The 19,847-nt window shown below is 40.9% G+C and overlaps 2 protein-coding genes across 2 annotated transcripts; both read left to right on the top strand.

Moving 5' to 3' along the window:
- Nucleotides 1–10,118: 10,118 nt before the first annotated feature.
- Nucleotides 10,119–11,945, top strand: foxq1a (forkhead box Q1a). Its single transcript, XM_048255870.1, has one exon. It carries the CDS (start codon nt 10,315–10,317, stop codon nt 11,293–11,295), a length of 981 nt encoding a protein of 326 aa, XP_048111827.1. The 5' UTR covers nt 10,119–10,314; the 3' UTR covers nt 11,296–11,945.
- Nucleotides 11,946–15,670: 3,725 nt separating this feature from the next.
- On the top strand, nt 15,671–19,227 carry foxf2a (forkhead box F2a). The gene is made up of 2 exons (XM_048255137.1): nt 15,671–17,045; nt 18,528–19,227. The coding sequence occupies exons 1-2, from the start codon at nt 16,067–16,069 to the stop codon at nt 18,698–18,700; spliced, it is 1,152 nt and encodes a 383-aa protein (XP_048111094.1). The 5' UTR covers nt 15,671–16,066; the 3' UTR covers nt 18,701–19,227.
- The last annotated feature ends 620 nt before the right edge of the window (nt 19,228–19,847 follow it).

Here is a 19,847-nt window from a genome sequence, read left to right as displayed (position 1 = left end):
GCCCATTGAGACATTGATAATAGGCTAAGCCCGAAATGTTTGTTTCCCAGTTTTTGTCCTTAAACTCATTCTCAATTCTCCTCAGTGCGGCTCTCAATACAATTGTATTAGTATCAAGCCCTTGAGTGCGCCTCTGTTTTTTCTACTGGATAACTCATGCTAAAATCCACTTTACACTGGATTTCCCCTCTAAGTGATACCTGCTGGCTTCTATGGTTTCTACATTTAGTTAATCTATAGCCGTTTGAGATGGCTTAATCTCGGCCTTTGAAATAATAAAAAAGTATCACACGCCTTTGCCACTTTTATTGGTTGGCACTGAAACCACTGGCTATGCTCTGCAAATGCCCTCAGGCCAGACATTAGCCACAGGACATGTCTGTTTTGCATTTTCCTTCCTGTACAGTCAGTTATAAAATAATTGGTACAACTGCATTGTCTACCATTCTGGTAAGGGGTGATAAGAGTAAAGTGTTGGGATGCATCATGCAAGGTTAATCACAGGTCAACCACAGGTTTCTTCATAATGGCTGACATTGTGACTACAATGGCATGACAGTCAGCAGCTGCATGCAAACAAGTCAGAACCCACCAACGCTCTTATTCAAAGGCCCCAGTATTTTCATGTCTCCTGCCTACCCTTGACTACTGATACCATAGTGCACCATCATAGAACATTCACTCGCTAACCTTTTGGCAGAGAATATATGTATGAGTCAAGGGGTCATAGAGTGCAGAAACAAACTGTTGTAATGCTATACACAGAGATGCTTGTTCAGTGCATCCAGATCACCATCAGATAAAGGAGCTGTAAACTGATCACTATGAACATTATTTAAATTGTCTCACGATCAAACAAATGTCCAGTTATCATAGGGCCTTGCTATTCGCCACTGACTGTTTCAACTTTTCAACTGTGAGCCGTTAGCAGAGCTGTAAATAGCATATCCCGTTTAAATCTGCAGCATGCCTCAGCCTGCTGTTGTCTTTTAAGAAGTTTATTTTGGTTGTGTTGTCTTCTCACCTCCAGGCTGTAGTGCACAATCTGTGAAAGGGGTGGAAACCAAAAATGTATCAAGACCGTCAATTAAACTAAGGAGCGGCCAGGGTCACTGGCAGGTGAATAATAACACAGCTTTTTCTTTGAGATAAATTTGCCTCTCTGTCTTACCACAACATAACTGAGGAAACATGTTTGATTTGCTGAGATGCTATAGGTTACTGTCTCCACAACAAATAATGGATTATTGTGAAAGGCTGACACCTTTGCAAAATGACCTCTAGAGTGAGTTTATCTTTTCTTCATACATACACTCCATAATATTATTGTTCATACATAACACTATGATGAACACAGGGGTTTCTGTAGGTGTATGTTATCACATGGCAGCAAGACTAAAAACTTGAGTTAAATTGATTAATTCTCATGCGATGCCTACCAAGTAAGACGTGTACATGAGGGTACAAACCATTCACATGATTAATTTAGACTTCAACTTGACTATATAAGCAGTTGCAGAGAGCAAACCACATAGACAAATGTGGTTGCATGTTATGAATGCCTATTTAATGAGATGCCATAAATAAATAAATAAATAAACCCTCCTATTGTGTGATGTTAATCTCTCAAAATTGTTGTAATGCCAGTAAATGGCATGACCTTCATTGTGTAGGCGTCTATCACTGATTTATTCTTGTCACACTGATTTACGATCAGTCCTTACTTCCCTGGTCGGCTTTTTGCCGGGGCTGAAAATGTCCAGACAACGAGTAAACGATTAGAACACCTCCCTGAGTCGGAGCTGTCATTAGGCAGTCATGAAGGCACATTCAGGTGATTTACGTTTAGTGTTTGCACTGGGCCTTTTCTGCAGGCCCGGCTTGTCACTACTTGTCAGAAATATCTAGTGTTCAGAATTTATGTGACCAGATGACATGCATTGCAATAATGTTGTTAGCATGTTTCTTATTTTGCTAGTACAGTATGTATGCTAGCTCCAAATCTTACAATGATTGACCTGCCCACAGTCCCATATGTTTCCTCTGAGATGGGGGGCAAGAGGAAGACTTTTCAGTTGTAGACTATGTAAACTAAAATGAGCTAGAGAGTTAGGCTCTCAGATTACCCGACATCACCTGTATTTCCAACTAAAGACGACCTTTGTCCTTACCTCTGTGACTATAGTATATTAAAGATGTTTGATATAGATATTAAGTTATGTGTCACAAAACAAGTATGAGTGTTTTTTTATCAACAGGTGAAAAGGTGAAATGGATAAAAATAAATGTCTGCATTCCACACCTTTTTTGTCATCCCAGTTGCGTTTCTGAGACCAATTAGTCTTTCAGCATGGGGTTTCAGGGCTTTTGCGCTGTAATCCAGCGTGAGGGGCAGGGAGGAGAGGCTCATGGGGGTGACGAGTTTCAAACTCTAGTTAGTGGTGAGGGTGTGTGGGGCACAGAGAAAAATACAGGCTTGGGTTAGGGGTGTGTGTGCGATGTGTGAATGTATGTGTGTGTGTGTGAGTGAGTGGCAGGGGATCGGGCACCGGTATGGCAGCCCATCTCGTGCAAGCCATATGCGTGAGTAGGATGTTTGGCTCCTCTTTCAAGTTTAGACAGAAATGAAAAAGGGGGAGGAGAAGCGCACTGCCAGGCAAGGAACACTCTGTAGGTACAACAGAAGCAGAGGGCAAGATCAAGCCTCTGATTAAGGTAGCATGAGAGAGAAGGAAAAAAAGAGGGAGAGACGGAGTAAAGAGACAGAGAAAGAGAGAGAGAAAAGATGGCTGTGAATAGGGGCAGCTCTCTATCAGCACGAGCGATAAGTGACGGATAAAATGTTTAGAATGGGGATCAATCATTCCTGTCTTTCTTCTGGAGCGGATCACTGGGGTGGCAGGGCACGCGGTGGGGACTAGCGTGTGAAGAGCTGGCCAGGCTGGGAGGGGGTGGGTGTCGAGGGGAGGTGGATTGACGCAACACACACCGGCAGCTGGGCCACTTTAGGGCGCTGACACGGCAGTGCAGCGGAGCTGGAGAGAGATAGAGCGAGAGAGAGAGAGAGAGATACGTATCTCACCCGGAGGTCTTACTGCTAACAGAGTTGGGCTCACCATTCTCCGAAATTGCTCTCCTCAGTGAACATTGACTTAAAGCCTTCCTAGTGAAGATTTAAATACTGTATGTGCCACTGAGTGAGAGAAGAATGAAGGGGTAGAATATGACTATGTATGTCAAGATGACATTTACTGTAATAAAGCCACTGTTAGAAAATTGCCCCATGAAAAACATGCAAACAAATAAATATAGATTCATAAAATACCTGCATTTAAAACAAAACAAACAGTATAGCAGTGGAAGCTCTTGTTTTTTCAGAAGTCCTGGCAGTATTTCTATTTAGAGAAAACAATGATCAACACTCCATCAATTTAGATGTTAGCTTGTGCATTGTTGCAATACATTTGAGCTTTTCACTCATTTGTCTGACCTGAACTCACTACAGCTCAGCATCTGCCAGGAAAGGAATTCATCAGAACATCATCAACTGCAACCTTCATGACGCAACCCACTTCACCATAACACAGGAAATTCAGCGCTTTACTGTCAGACAGTTGTAAATAACTCATAAAACTTTTGTTCAAGGTCAAGGTGTGACATAGTTACCATCAAGAGTATAGACAGGTTTATTGTCTTATGGCCTTCTTTGTCCAACTGAATTAAATAGAATTGGACAGAACTGGATTACAACACACTTGGCTCCTAGAAGGTCTTATAAATGACAAGAGTGGCTCAGCTAGAAGCCATGGAATCAGGCACATCAGCATGATACAAACCCAGTGCTCCTTTTCACCTGCCGATAACCTTAGTCTCTCATTATTTTAATTGAAGGTCTTAATGCATTTTTGTTTTCACCTGTTTGGCAGATTGTATGTTACATCCCTGAGGTGAAGAGACCTCAAAACCAAAATAGAAACTTCTCAAAGCCATTAGCAGGTAGGGGCCTGCTCACGCTGAAACTGTTTTCTAGGCTGCTTATCACTTCACAGGGCAGGAAAGAACTTGAGCTTTGTTTACCGTCATCCACAAATCCTTCCCCTGTATCAAAGCTTTGGAAAAGCTACTGGCATGACACTGTATTCATAAATCTGTTTGGCATTGTTGCAGCAATAGTTTAAATGTTATGAGATGTGCCGTAACTATCAACAATGTCTATGAAATATTAGAATCTACAAAACACTACAGTTTGTGGTGACAGCTGCCACTAGCTGCACCTAAACATCCACACTTTGTAGTCCAAGTTTATGCAAAAGGGCCTGTTCAAGAAGAAAAGGTAAACACTTTTCCTTGAACGGTGTGTGGTTATTGTGCAGACAGAGAGCTTGGCCTTTGACAAACAGTTATTATACCATGGAAAGAGTAGAAACTGCCATTTAATGACAGCAATTATTACTTGGTGGTGACACAAAGCAAATGGAATGTATTGTACTGTAAACGGCTAAATGAAGCTTGTCATAAATAACAAAGAATGTCCTGGTGAATGGATTCCTGGTGTTTTTTTCTCTTTGAACGACTGGGTGAATCCTCGCTCTCACGTCACTGAAGCACGCTGGTTATCTTAACGTTCTTAAAGACGTAATCTGGAGCACAAACATGTTAACATCACAGAATTTATCAGCTGCGTTGCACGCATATGCTCTTTGTTTGTTCAGAGCGGTGTGGTCAACCTTAAGTTGACGAAGTGCAGACAAGTCACTGCTCGGCAGGTGAAGATGTCCCGAAGATGGAGATATTTTTAGACTAAGCAGGTAATTTATCTGCGACAGTTTACATTATTCAAATACTTTTGAAGTCAGTGCACACTGGCTTTCAACCTACACAGTTTCATAACTGAAATAGTATAACTTCACACATCTTGCAACAATGTTATCATTTCAAATAGCTGCTATGATTGAACACCAATTAATCTGTTTCAATTCATCATTGTCAAGACAGTTGGATACCGGGACAGAAAGACCGGTGAACAGGCTTTCCCTGATCATACATCTTTCTTTCCATACATACATACCCTCCCTCATCCTTCAGTTTAAACACACTCAACCTACAAGGATGACTGTTTATGTTTGGGCCTGCTGGTTGCGTGCTCCAAATTACTGGAAACAATTTAGTTTTGGAAACCCACACAAAGACAGAGGGGAAAAATTAAAGGGTGCAAACGTCTGTGACTCTGCTAGCCCATCATTATTTACTGGCCAACCTGCTCGGCACAGATTTGTTCAGTAAGCCACAGTATGGCCTCTGTTTATTTGGCTACGGCAGTGAGTGAGTGAGTGGGTGAGTGAGTGAGGGGCTTCACTCCAACGTTTTATGAAAGAGCATCAGAGCTTCACTTGCAAGCTGCAGTTAATCTAAAATTTGGATCAGCTGAAGTTGGTTCATTTTTCGGGTTTCTCCAGGCCCGTGTGTCCTAAACAGTCGCTGCTCAATACTGGCCCAGGATCAGATGCATTTGTGTGCTCATTTACAGCTGAGTCACGTCACTGACATTACTCGAAGTTACACAAAGCTGACAAGAGAGCACACAACAGCTGTCTGCAGGGGATATAAGGTCACATTGAGAACATACTTGATTTCCATACCTGCGATGTCTATCTGGTCACTGTCGGTTTAATCCCTGTTAGGTTTTAAACACTGGGAGATCTACATATTGAGCCACAGGTCAGTACTTAAAGTCAGATAATTCTTCTCAGGGATGCAAGGTAGTGATTGAAGTCTCATAAGTCTGGTGGTTTCAGATTTTCTTTGATTTTACCTGCAGATATTCACACATTTCACATAAGGAAGGTCTGGTAAATGATGAAACAAACAAAAAATGGCAGACCTAGTTCAGCAAAGCCATCCAAGTTCAGCCACATTCAAAAAGTGGTACTCTGATCAACCAACTTTAAGAAGGGAGATTTTCAGTCCATGAGTTGAATACAACTGACCTGTATGAACTTAATGAAATACTACATTGTAGTTCCTTCCTGTGATGTGGAAATATTAACTTGTATGTCATCTAAAGGTCTCTACAATAGGATAACTGAACCACTCACTCTGTTCTGTGAGTAATGCTAAAGCATCCTACAGCTGTATTCTGTGTGCTCATTTTTTTCACTATATGACAGGTAGTGTCAAAGATGTATCTGCACAAATGAGTAAGATTTTCCTCTGTTTGGATGGATTTAAGTTCCTTGGTGTTTGATTTATAAGGAGGACACTGTACTGTTTTGTGTGTATTCTTTTTTGTGTTTGTAACTTTGTGCAGTTAACCTGAGAACCATTTCTGCGAACATATACTGTTCACCCTCATCAAAAGTCATTAAATGCCGTGTGCAGTGGCCCGTTTTTGTTTCCCCTCATGAATGCAGTAGTTGAAAATCCAATCAACACCAACCTTCACATCTTTGACTACATGTCAATCAGTCCTGCTGTTAAGAAAACAGTCCCCAGACTCTCATGGTTCATTTTCAGCATAGCGAGAAGCACTGCCTGAACAGCACACACACTACACAAAGTCCACCTGCACAGGTGTCAAGGCATCATAGTTTTAGTCTAGACGTTCTTGGAATGTGTGCCACTGGCTATGGACACAGTAGTCCTTCAATACTGTAAATATAAAGACAGAAAAGGAGAGGCACTTTTGAGGAGAACTGGTCGTACGAATGAATCTAATTCCACAGGTGAGGTTTAAGTTTACAACTACTAAATATACTAAAGATGTATGTACAAAGAAATAAACCTACACTGACCTAATGGACCCATTGAACTGTGCTCTTGGACCACATGACTAACATGACAACAAAACAAGGTGTTCCATCATCCGAGTTGACTTGTTATGGTCATTTACAGAGAAAGGCTCTCTGATACTTCTGCTCTTTGGAGGCACAAAGTCACTCCTAGTGGTGAGAAGAGCTATACATATAATTTGAGCCTTACTTATTGTGTGCTGGGATTACAGAGGGCTTTAGTTAACATGTAGCTCTTCAAAACAGTGACTTCACCTTGGATTGGATGTCACCACTGGGCGCAAACAGATTATTGCTCGGATTCTGTTTTCATTGTGTGCAAGCACATGCGTGATTTTTATTTTTCCACACCTTTCACAGTGCCTGCATAAACATGAAAGGCAGATGTAGCATTTTAATTCCATACAGAAGCGTTCTTACAAGAAGATGTATTTTTTTGTTTTTATTTACGTCATAGTCTTCACTTTGACTGTTGTCGAAGTCTATGATCTGTGCAGAACAGGGCTGGCAACCACTTTTAACCACTTTTAAAAGGTAACGTTGAGCCCTGGCGGGGAACATAACTGAACTCTCGGAACCTGCATGAGGGAATATCTTTTCTGTGTCAGGCCTGTAAAGCTATCAAGCAAACATGAACACTATTACCAAACGACACATATAAATTAACTTTTTGCCCCCTCCCCTGTCTTACTACAGTGATAGTTGTATAGAAGCCTTGTGTATTAACCTCAGTTGTTTGGTTCATGACTACCCTTTCTAAAAAATGTTGCTTGTCAAAGTTGGGAATGCAGACATCTCAAGCAATGAGCTCAATAAAAGAACTCATCCCTCCTGTCACTAAAAATATTTCAAGCACATGTCAATGCCAGGTCACTGCTCCTGCCTGCACAGGGTGTGAGGAAATATTAAACAGGTTCAGTTGTAGTTCATAACACTCTTCGGCACAGAATCGGCAGTGCATTGTAGTGTAGGAGAACACTACTGTGTGTGTGTGTAGCCAGGCAGCAGGTAAAAAAAGACAACCCCAAGAAGAGAGGGTAATAATGTTATGTGCTTACATAAACACATTTTTGCTTGGGTGGTGGCACATTTATAGGTGCAGAGATATTTGTGAGTGTTGGCAGAGTGCTATGTTGGGAATTATTAGTGGTTGTACAACATTCAAAACGTGTGATGAACAGTTCACAAGCCCAGCGTGCCCAGACTGGAAGGTTATGAGGACTTTCCCTTTGACCGCCAAACAAACAAACAAACAGTAATAAGTATCTGAATGAAAAGGTATGTGAATAGTTTTAGGAAGGGGGAAAAAGTCAGTGACAAAGCATTAACACTAAAGTAGCCTATAACTGCAAAAAGTAGGAGTTTTGTCTACTTTTCAGTAGAGTTTTTTCAGTTCAGTCTACTTTTAACTTAAATAAATACAGAAGAATTGTGCAGTTATTCCCTTGTGTTACATTTTAGGGTAACACTTTACTTGAAGGTATCTACATAAGAGTGACAAGACACTGTCATGACACATGGACCCATCTGTATTTACCTACAAAGAATCATAACATAAAACAATGCATGTTGTTTTTGCCATAGTACACATGGATCCCTGCATTTAAGAGTCAATTTAGAATTATACACTAAACATAATGCATGTGCCTATTGGCCTCTGATTTAGTTTGGACCAGTCTCTCAATTCCCTCACAGAGAACTCAATCAGACCTCACACCTTGCATGTTCAACTGTCTCTGAACCTGGTGAGCAGCACCAGGCCTGCCATCCCCTGCTTATCTCCAACAAACCAGTTTCATTGTGGCAGTGCACCAGATGTTCCCTTTCTACTTCACTGGTTGCACCTTAGTATCATCTCACTGCATAACCTCTCTGTTGTTTTGATAAATCCTCAGAAACCCTAGGGATAATCGTTTTAGACCAAAAAAAAGAACACATGCTCCTTCTCAAAGACACTGATATAACGAGACAGGCTTCCTTCTCCACTCTCACCATGAATTGGGGAGACCCCAAAACATGGAAGCACACTTGACAAAATGATGTTCTTGACAAGGAGGTTAAAAAAAAAACAGAAATAAAAAAACTAAATTGACATCCACATGTTGATATCCTTGTTTGGGGGTTATCACACTTCCTTGGCAGTCAGGAGACTTTGCTCTTTCATGTGGGGATCCTATAGACACTTCAAAGTGCCACATCATGCTGCAACAGGGTTTTCTTTATTTCCATACTTGCTTCATTGTCATTCAGCCACCCACATACAGAAAATATACATAACCTCCACAGGATGCCACCTGGTCGTACTGGCTGAAACCGTATAATCTGACCTAGTATAAAAGAGGTTGCCACGCCTGTCTTCCGTACTGCAAATCAGAGAATGGTATGCAACTCAGATCTGGTTGGAGGAAAAGTTTAAATAGAGAGATTAATGTGTGGAATAAGAGCCATTTATCACAATGCTTATTCATACTTGTACATTTTGGTGTGCCTTTGCTTCTCATCCATTATTGAGGTGAGCAAGACTGTAAGCAGCAAACATCCCATTAACTGTCTAAACATTTGAGATTGAGATAAGAATCGTGGCTGGGTTTTAGGAGTGTTTCAGATGTCCAAGTGTTTAAAACAGAGTGGTTTAAATGTGTTCAATCCACACAAGTCTCATTCACTTGCAGCTATACAAATATGCATATACCCTGTGTGGCTGTAGATACGTGTGGAAAAACGCTGCTTATATTTGCCTAATAGATAAGGAGATCTGTTAAGGTTGCTGATCTAATGGATCAGTGATGTGAAACAATTGCCTTTTCACCATCAGATTGATAAACAAGGGGACAATTGTTTCTCCTTCATATGGGTATGAATATTTCTATACCCCCACTAATATAAACTTTGGCCAAAAAAAGTGTTGTGGAGGCACACCTGTAAATGTACAACACTACAACCAATGACCATAAACACAAGCATATCTGGTAAACTAACGCCACCTGGTTGCCTGTTGCGAAATTCCGTGGAAGGTGTACCTTACATCATACCGGTCTCAGGTGAGTCCCTGTTTGTGAAGTGTGATTTGAGGAAGAGCGCTAGAACCGCGATACCAGGCTTAATCGACTTGGTTCTACCTGATGAGATTTGCTAATGACAAGTATACATCCATATAAGTACTTTCACATTTTGAATGGCTTTAGATGTTTAATTTATTTACAAGCACTTGTTACAGTCATGGTCTTGTTTGAGAATAGTAGAGCCACGCCTCCCGTGGGCTGGTCCCGAGGTAAGTGTTATATTAGAGCTGGTAAGGCATACCAGAGGTAATCTACGCTTTTGCGCTTGCACAGGTATGACCTCGTTGCCTTCCGATATATAGCTGAGGATATCCTGACTCCAGTCTCTCTGGGTTTTTTTTTTTTTTGCTTTGTCAGAGGGATAAGACCTCTGCGGAATCGCTGGTGAAAACGTTCCACTCTGTTATACCAAGACTGGTCTGAAAGTTTCTGTTGAGCACATCATTTGAGAAAAACATCTGAAAATGAAGCTGGAAGTATTCTGCGGGGGACACTACGACGGGAAGGCTGCTGAAGTGTGCAGCGATGCTGAGGGAAGTGTTCCTTCACCCTTATCGGGAGAGGAGGAGCTGGGCTCGGATGGGGACTGTGTGGCTCATAGTCCGACACCTGCTATGTCGTGCACTGAGGGGAAAGGCAAGCCCTACACCCGAAGACCCAAACCTCCATATTCTTACATTGCCCTGATTGCCATGGCTATCCGGGAGTCAAGCTCGGGTAGACTGACTCTGGCAGAGATCAATGACTACCTCATGAAGAAGTTTCCGTTTTTTAGAGGTAGTTACACTGGCTGGAGGAATTCGGTTCGCCACAATCTGTCGCTGAATGATTGCTTTTTGAAAGTATTGCGGGACCCATCGAGGCCATGGGGCAAGGACAATTACTGGATGTTGAACCCGCACAGCGAGTACACCTTCGCTGATGGAGTGTTCCGACGCAGGAGAAAACGCATCAACAAAAAATCTGGTAAGGAGCAGGAGAGTTTGCATCAAAGTGTCGGTGAGACACTAAATTCCACCATTCCGACAACCAGCTCAAACACCAAGTTCTCCAGTTCCTTTGCCATAGACAGTATCCTCAGTAACCCTTTCAGGAGAGAAGAACGTTGCCCGCAGGAAACAGATGAGCAATCAGTCGCTGCTGGGATGAAATGGTCTGGAAGAGTTCACATGATGCCTTACGTCATGAGGAGTCCACCTGTTGCGCTACAACCGGCCCCCTCGTTCTTGGTCGACTCCAATGCTGCGCAGGTGCTGCGGGCGTACAGCGGAGTATATGAGAACATTGGTATGAACGCGCACCACCATAAAGACGTACCCTCTTCTCTCCACTTGACTACAGAGTATTTACCAATTTCCCATCAGACAACCCGTGTTTTCCACGTACCGGCAACGTCAAAAGCGGAATTGTATCACCCTTTCAAAATTGACTATTTACTGTCTTAAGGCAGGATGTACTCTGTACTGTTGGAGCGGAATTTGTTACGAGGACCGTCAATGCACTTAACATAGCTGTGTACATGAAAAGTAGTCTACATTTCATTCTTTTTTCATTTTCTTCTGATTCCACAGCAGTCTTGGGGACACAAGTTTCTTCGTTTGTTTTAAGGCCTGTGAAGTGGGCTATAATATAACACTTTTAATATGTCATATTATGATAGTTCATCTATTGCTAACGTCAGACGAATCAAATGTTTACATATGGTATGCTGTTTTCCAAATTGTAATGCTACTGTATTTGCATATTGGAATAGTCTACTTTACTCTGTGATGTGTCTTCGCGAACCACAGGTCAAACTGCAACATCCACAGATCTCCGAATAATTTGTAAAGTTTCTTGTTCATAATCATAAACAACAGTTGATCTATTTAGGATACAACATTAACCTACTGCTGAAAAAGGAGGTCTGTTGGTAAACGGTGTAGCCTAATATGTTGAAAAATGGAATCCATTGGTTTCACTTTTTGTCACTCCTGTAAACTGGAAGAAATAGCCTACTGTACAGAATTGTAAATGCATTTTATATAATAGTTGAACATGCTTTTAAAAACGACAAATGCTTTCATATAATTAAAACTGAATGAAATTCAAAGCCTTACTGGCTCTGTTTGTCCTCATTTAACAGCGATATTAGCATCACGTGCAAAATAATAAAAAATGGTTTTAAGGTAGCAGATATGCTTCGTGTTAGATTAAATGCTACAGATATGATCAGAATTTAGAATGAGTTGGAAGTACTAAATTGTGGCATGGATAGGGCCATGTCTCTTATGGTCAGTCAGTGGTGTAGTCTTCGTGATATGCAGGACTACGCATTTACCCACGTAAAATGAATCACCATCTCAGTATACCCACTTAAAATAGGCAAGGGTTCGTATTAACATTTGGGTTTGATCACATACCCACTACAGCTAACTAGACTACATCACAGTATACCCACTACAGCTATAACCAGACTACACCACTGCTTATGGTGGCATAGTAGAACAGTTGACTGGCCTCCCAATTATTATTTTCATGATACATAAAAACACACACACACACACACACACACACACACACACACACACACACACACACACACTACAACATGCACGACTGTTATGGTTTTAAAAGCAGATTTTTAATAATCGTTATCAATCGAAAATAGCCAAAGGTCTCATTGGCAGAAATTACATTTTTGACCACTTTACAAAGTACAGAGTTGGAAACAAATAGGAGTAGCCTTTATGTAGCCTATCAAAAGACCAAAAGTAGCTTTTTCTCACTGTTTGAAGCATTGGCGTCCATAATAAATAAAATTAAATACATAAATAAATAAATACATGAATAAATAAAAAGGCTTACCAATGGCTTACCAGACAAAGTCGACAAGATACAAAGATTCTCCAAATAAACAGTCAGTAGCCTACAGTCAGTAGCCCTTTATTGTAGACATCAAGTTATTGTAAAGGGACAGGTGTTTAGTTAATATTTTTGAGGTGATAATGACATGAGCTCTCCAAGGTCCTGAACTAATAAGGAGCTTCCGTCATTAAGGAGTAACTCCTCACTGATAATGAGGCCAGCTGATAGGGACACCAATCAACCAGAGCCAGTACAACGCAGTACAACGCAGTACAACTCATTTTAGGTTTATATATAAATACGAATGTTCACAATCAGATGTGGATAGGCTACATTTAAATTATATATTGTAGCTATACCTAACATTTATCATTCCTATATCAGTGAAAAAGTAGCCTATTTCTGATGTAGGCCTAGGCTATTCTGCCATTTACAAAGCTCATTTTAGTGGACTAAAGACGTCATGTAACTAATTCATTAATTAATTAACTAAACGTAATACGAATTTAATCAATCGAAATAAACGAATTTCAATACAAGAGTGTGAGATAAGAAACAAATGACTATGTCAATAGTCCGCATGATAATGTGTTCCGCATGATACTGTGGAATGGCGTGGCTGTAGCCTATTCCAATCGCATGCTTGTGGTGGGATGCAATCAGACTTATTTCATCCATGTGCTTCAGAAATATATATATATTTTTTTTTTTAACGATGGAAAATATAATCTTTCCCAACATTATGGACAATAATTTCAGCTTTGACATACATCAATCGCAATACATAGCTTCGTATATGACCAAAAAGCCCACACTCGTGTTGACAGACATCTGATCATACGCTCTGATATCTGGACATTACGACAGTCCACTTGACAGGTGAATAATACAAGGTTACAGAAAGGAAACTGGAGAGACAATACTGCAACCTGCAGGTCACAGTGTACAGTGCCGACCATCGAGCACTGAACACTGATGAGAAGAACCATATTACATGTCATTTGCTAAAACAAAGACTTTTGAAAAAGTAAAATTTATTTCATTTCTGTACCATTATCAAAGGATCAATATTAGGCTTACTGCACTATAGTCACTGATCGCTTGTTCAAGTTCTGACGAAATTGAAATTACCAAGAAAAGATAGCCTATTCATATTAATGCCTTTCTAAAAGTATTCCAGAAGGAACATTAATTTATTTTATTTTTTATCAGAATTATTTTTCTATCCTATTTGGAATTATGTACAATGATGTTATATTTTCACTGAACCCATACGCCTAATGCAAAATTTTAGGAATTTATTTAAGAGCACGTAGGTGTTAATGTTGTTGTTTTTTTTTATTATTATCTGACCATGTCAATCGGCTCAGAGACCTTTCAGTGGAAACAGGAATACGTCATTCATAGGCGCCTCTTGGTGCTCATTGTTATGTTTTTTTTCTCTCTGCAAGGCTCCCTCCAAGCGGATACAGACATATTTAGATATTCAGTATTTATATTTTCTGTCTAGAGCAACAAATATCCTTCCCCTGAGTGGCCGCAGAGATACGCTCACAAGAAACTGCCGAAAATGCATGCTCGTGCTGCTCTTTGAGAGGGAATATGAGGCTTATTCGCCTTCCAAGTCTACACAATTGTGTCCAGTTTTAACAAAATGCACACCAAAAATAGTCAAAGAATCCAGCGGGTTTTGTTATGACAATGGCAACACGGGCTTACTCATACAGGGTGAAAATTTCAAAGTCTTTCAAGTATTTTTCTCCTGCACCGAGCAAGGCTTCCTCTAAGCCGCCAGTGCATCCTGAACGCAGCGGGGATATTAGTTTTGATGTTGCAGGAAATTCTAGGGAGATTATGTTCTTTACCTTTATTGTTATGACGAAGTGTGATTTTATCTCCACATCCTTTTTGGGTTAAGTGTAGAGAGATCGTCTTAGGTAGCTGTTCATTGCCTTTAAATGTATAGTCTGTAGGGTAACGTTATCTGTTGACCTAATACAAGTTGTACAGAAGAGCATGAATAAATTGTTCATAGCCTAAAATATGGATAGGATGGATAGTGGATAGGATGGATAGTCAACTGCTACCAGCAATCCCAAATTCACAAGCCTCAAAGCTCGATTAAAGGTCTTGACAGAAATATAACATGTTTAATGCAGGTGTCATGACTTCAACACAACACGAATAATGAAGAGACATACATATGTTGCTTTAAATTATACGAATGGGTCTTCTTTTTCTTCTTATCAAAAGTCAATTGATCTGCATATTTTGCCTTGTGTCTAACTTGCGTTCTCTTTACAATTAATTAGCCCAGGTCTCAGGGGATAGGATTCAGGCTGGAGACGGTAAACTGACACTGCATCGCTGTGTGTGGTATCTAGGCAGCGGCGCAGCGCCTGATGGAAAAAGCCTGCTTCCACTCATGTCAAAGTCATTTATCCAGAACAACCCCGTACAGGCACATGTATACACACAAGGACGGACACATTTTTTGCAAGCCTTGCTCCCAGAATACTATCCTGGGAAGATGAGTGTTATCTCTGAGCTTTCATCTTTCCCCTTCGTCAAAACTATTATGGAATTCCAATAAAAAGAGGCCATCAAATCTCCAAAACTAGGCGAATCTGTGCCGTGGCACTTCATATGTAAATAATACAATGCTTCGTGGCAAAGCTATTGCCAAAATTTGCGATGATTTATAGTTAGTAGAGGAGGGGAGTTTTGAGAGTGTTACCTTCGGCTTTAGGCGTGTGGCGCTGTTGATTGGAATGTCTAAAGGAGACTTGATAAATGGCGTAATTGCGTGTATTATAAATGTCAGGGGGAGGGAAAGGGTCTGTGCTCGGACTCTAAGCAGAACCTCCCGCTAGAAATATAGCTGGATTGAGGCCAGGCGTGGAAGGGGGTGGGTCTCTGGTCGACAGCGATTTCTTGGAGGGATTTAGACGTGATCTGGGGGGCAGAGAAAGATTTACGAATTGATAGGTGGTCGCGTTTTGTTTGGCCGAGTGGATCTGCGCAAGAGAGCCCAGGAGCTTTGCGTTTCCTTCTCTTAAAGGATTAGTACTAGCTATGGCCACCAAAAGACTGCGGAAGAACCGCTGCTCTGGCGACACACAGCTGGTGTCTTGGATAAGTGCGCATAAAAGTTCCACAGGGCACTGACCTCTCCATTTAGCACGGCTGGAAACTCCCTCAACTATCTTTCGGACTCTCAGAATCTCCTTCAATTGAGTTTGGTAAATGATACTTTATTCTTTTCATATACGTGGTGGGACTGCAAGGCGTTGATTACAGATCTCCATTACAACTATTGTACCGTTACTTTCCTCGTTCGTTGTGACTAAGATCAAGGAAACAGCGGAGATGACAACCGAAACCGCTCAGCAGCAGCTGGACCCACCGCCTCTGCGAACTAGCCCAGCGTCCGATGCCATGCATTCCGCGCTGCAGAGCGCACAGACGGTTTTAGATGCCGCAGGATCATCGGCCACCACCAAGGGCAAGAAAGCAAACTCAGGCATGAGACGCCCCGAGAAACCGCCTTATTCTTACATCGCCCTAATTGTAATGGCGATCCAGAGTTCCCCTACTAAGAGGTTGACACTCAGCGAGATATACCAATTCCTCCAGGCCCGATTTCCATTCTTTAGGGGATCGTATCAGGGCTGGAAAAATTCAGTTAGACACAATCTCTCTCTCAACGAATGCTTCATTAAATTGCCCAAGGGCCTTGGGAGACCTGGTAAAGGACATTACTGGACAATAGATCCTGGCAGCGAGTTTATGTTCGAGGAGGGGTCTTTTCGCCGCAGACCCCGAGGATTCCGTAGGAAATGCCAAGCCCTTAAACCAATGTACCGGATGATGAACGGCATCGGCTTCGGTACATCGATGCTGCCTCAAAACTTTGATTTCCAGTCACCGTCTGCATCATTGGCTTGTCACGCCAATGGTTACAACTTGGACATGATGACTAACGGTGTGCCTGGTGTGCCCGCGGGATACGACGGGCTAAGCGCGGGCCACCATGTGCCTCATATGTCGCCAAGCCCTGGATCCACTTACATGGCAGCTTGTCAAGTGACGTCTAACGGTGACTATGGTCCCGATAGCAGCAGCAGTCCCCTACATTCGCCCCCTGCGATGACCAGCTCCCTGGAGTGTCACTCGCCCTATGCAGCTTCGGCGCATTGGGCCTCCTCCAGTGTGTCTCCCTACATCAAGCAGCAACCACTTGCCTCTAGCAGTCCGACCTCCTCCGGTTTACACTCGAGTATGTCACCGTACTCCATCGAGCAGAGCTACCTTCACCACAACGGCAGGGACTCCACGGATATTTCAGGTAATATACTCTTCGTGTAAGTTAATGCAATGCCATGAAAATATCACTATGATACACATGAAGAAATAGGAACTAGTGGTTCATAGCCTCGACCGCCATGTAAAATAAAATCACGTGTATAGGCCTTATAGGATGTGGTTTACCAAAGAAAATAGTCAATTGCAGCTCAAAAAACATGTTTTATATCAGTGCTAAGCTAATAAACGTTTATAGTCACGATAATATTAATAGTAGGTCTTTAATCGCTTAATACAGTTTTTGATCTGAAATCACAAAATTGAAATACACAATAATTTATTCTGTTGGTACATGTCCTAGGGATTATTTTATGTTGCTATTTATTTTAAAATAAATAAAGCTTAAAGTGAAATGAAGACTATACAGATCAAATTATTTTAGGTCAACAAAAGCACATTACATGTTTCAAGTTTACACTACAGCTACAACAATGACAACTTCTTAACACCATTAGGTCAACAAGATAATACAAATGTATTTTATGTATTTGTAAATCCTACTGACATTTATCAGGCATTTTTTGTCCGCAAAAACATCTGATTGTCTACTGGAAATTCTGATTGTCTACTGGAAATTAATCTGCCATCAAGGGGTCTTTGATGTAGGCCTATAATACATTGTCGCCATGGTTTAATACAAAAAGTATTTTACTGCGACAGAATTTTTTTTTCTCTCTCAGAACAGAGTAGCCTAGTTAAACTACCATAATTGTTAAGTCCAGGATCAAGCAGGTTAAGAAAACAGGGTTGTCTCTGACAGAGGACTGGTTATGAAAACCCAACACCTCCGGTTGAAGAGGATTTTCAGGTTAGAGGGACCCAAGGGAGTCTTATGCCTTGTTCAACTTATATTTTAACTATTCAGAACACCAGCACTCGGCTGAATTGGGGCCTTCTACATGGCTCGCTAATACCTAATAAGTGCTGTCAATCACCAACGATGTTGTTTTAAAAAGCGGGCTCCGATTATGTTCTATGTTGTAGCGTGAAACAAAACACACCGTGCAATGAACCATCACATGTGAAGTAATTTCCATGTGCATAGCGTAGTTATACTATTAGTGAATAGTAGGCCTAGGCTATGCTGTAGTGTCTGATAATCCCACAAATGCAAATACAATTAAGAATAATATTAAAACCAGCAATAACGTAAATTGGTAGACTATATATTTCAGTTTCCTCATTTGAGTTGTCTTGTAACCTACATTTAGTTAGCATTATAGGATGGTTTGTCGCGGCTCATGCAATTTATTTGAATTATAGGTAGAAATTAAACCAGACTAATAAACAGCGTATAATAAAACATGCAACATACACACGCTCACAGGCAGACACACGCCCACAAACACAAACACATTTTTTTCACAGCGCACATGCAAGCAAATAAGAATGCAATAATATATACAGTATATTGTATTTGTTGTTAAATCAACCCTGATGTCTTAATTGCTCTCTTTAATTGCAGTGGGAATACCGCGATATCAAAGTCATTCTTCGCCAGTGTGTGACAGGAAAGATTTTGTGTTGAACTTTAATGGGATCACATCCTTTCATCCCACCGCCAGTGGATCGTACTACCATCAATTACACCATCATCATCAAGGTGTGTGCCAAGATGTCAAGCCATGTGTAATGTAAACGCCAATAAGTCGCCAGATACGCCAAGAATCATGTAGGCCATAGGACACTGGATTCCATATTGCGCTGACAATGCCGAGCAGTATTGTAAGAAACAGAGCCAACACACTCTGTGACACCTTGGAATATTCAATCATTCAGTTTAGAAAATGGTTTTGTAACACCAGTTTTCTAGAAAAACAAAATCACAAAGATAATACACTAGGCTATTGCTTCTGCTATGAAAATATCGGAGTTTGCCTCATACACGCACAAGCAACAAAAGAAAAAAAGAGTGACTTGTGCACAATGAATTCACGCCGCCAAAGCCTGTAAAACATGGCTGTTATTATGCAACAGCATGTTTTAAAGTCAAATGAAGAGGATGGCAAGTACCATCATTTCAGTTGTATGTTAAGTTTTATTTCCATTTCTATAACAAAATACACAACATTTTAATGAATTAATAACTGCACTTATGTTACATTTCAGTTTTTCCAGAATGGAGTCATGTACAGTATATCAATAAAATATGTATTCGAAAGTAATTGTGTCCTCGGTCATCTTTCTGCAGATAACTTAAGTTCCATAGGCTATCGTTGACCTACTGTATCATTTGGCCTTAAGCAATGGCCTGCCCTTAAAAATATACATTTCAAATATGATTAAATGGACTAGGCCTACGTTGCCTCTTCAAACACAGATACATTTTCTGTTATTAAAGAAACAGCATTACAAAAATTTTCGAGAACGGCCTGAAACATGACATGTCGAATGAATAGGAAATAGAAAATCGGACTGACTTTGCAAACACACTGAAACGTAAGTAGTTGAATTAATAAGCCTACCGGTTTGCCCCTGCAATTATAATACATTTGCTTGGGGGAAAACAAAAGATGACTGCCAAAACAGTCCCTTGTTTTTCAGTGACTCGCGGGAAGTAGCAATGTTTCCATACATCTTAATAATTTTCTCTCTTCAATCCATAAGTACGGAAATTGAATATCAATCTTCCAATTGGCGTATCATTCCCTACTATGGTAGGCCTATGCTGGAATAGCTTGCCAGCAGTTGCAGAACACCAAAACGGATGATAAGCAGGAATTAAAATACAAACTTTGCCTCCAATAGTTTCAAACTGTATATTCTCTATAACAGGTTATAGCAT

Source organism: Alosa alosa, chromosome 1 (genome assembly GCF_017589495.1).
Source record: "Alosa alosa isolate M-15738 ecotype Scorff River chromosome 1, AALO_Geno_1.1, whole genome shotgun sequence".
Taxonomy (NCBI): Eukaryota; Metazoa; Chordata; class Actinopteri; order Clupeiformes; family Clupeidae; genus Alosa; species Alosa alosa.
Note: the sequence above shows the minus strand (reverse complement) of the source record. Positions and strands in the feature narration are given on the sequence as shown.

Coding starts and splice junctions, on each gene's coding strand:
- foxq1a (XM_048255870.1), top strand. CDS start 10,315: ATGAAGCTGGAAGTATTCTGCGGGGGACACTACGACGGGAAGGCTGCT.
- foxf2a (XM_048255137.1), top strand. CDS start 16,067: ATGACAACCGAAACCGCTCAGCAGCAGCTGGACCCACCGCCTCTGCGA. Junction 17,046..18,527: donor GGACTCCACGGATATTTCAG/GTAATATACTCT, acceptor CTTTAATTGCAG/TGGGAATACCGCGATATCAA.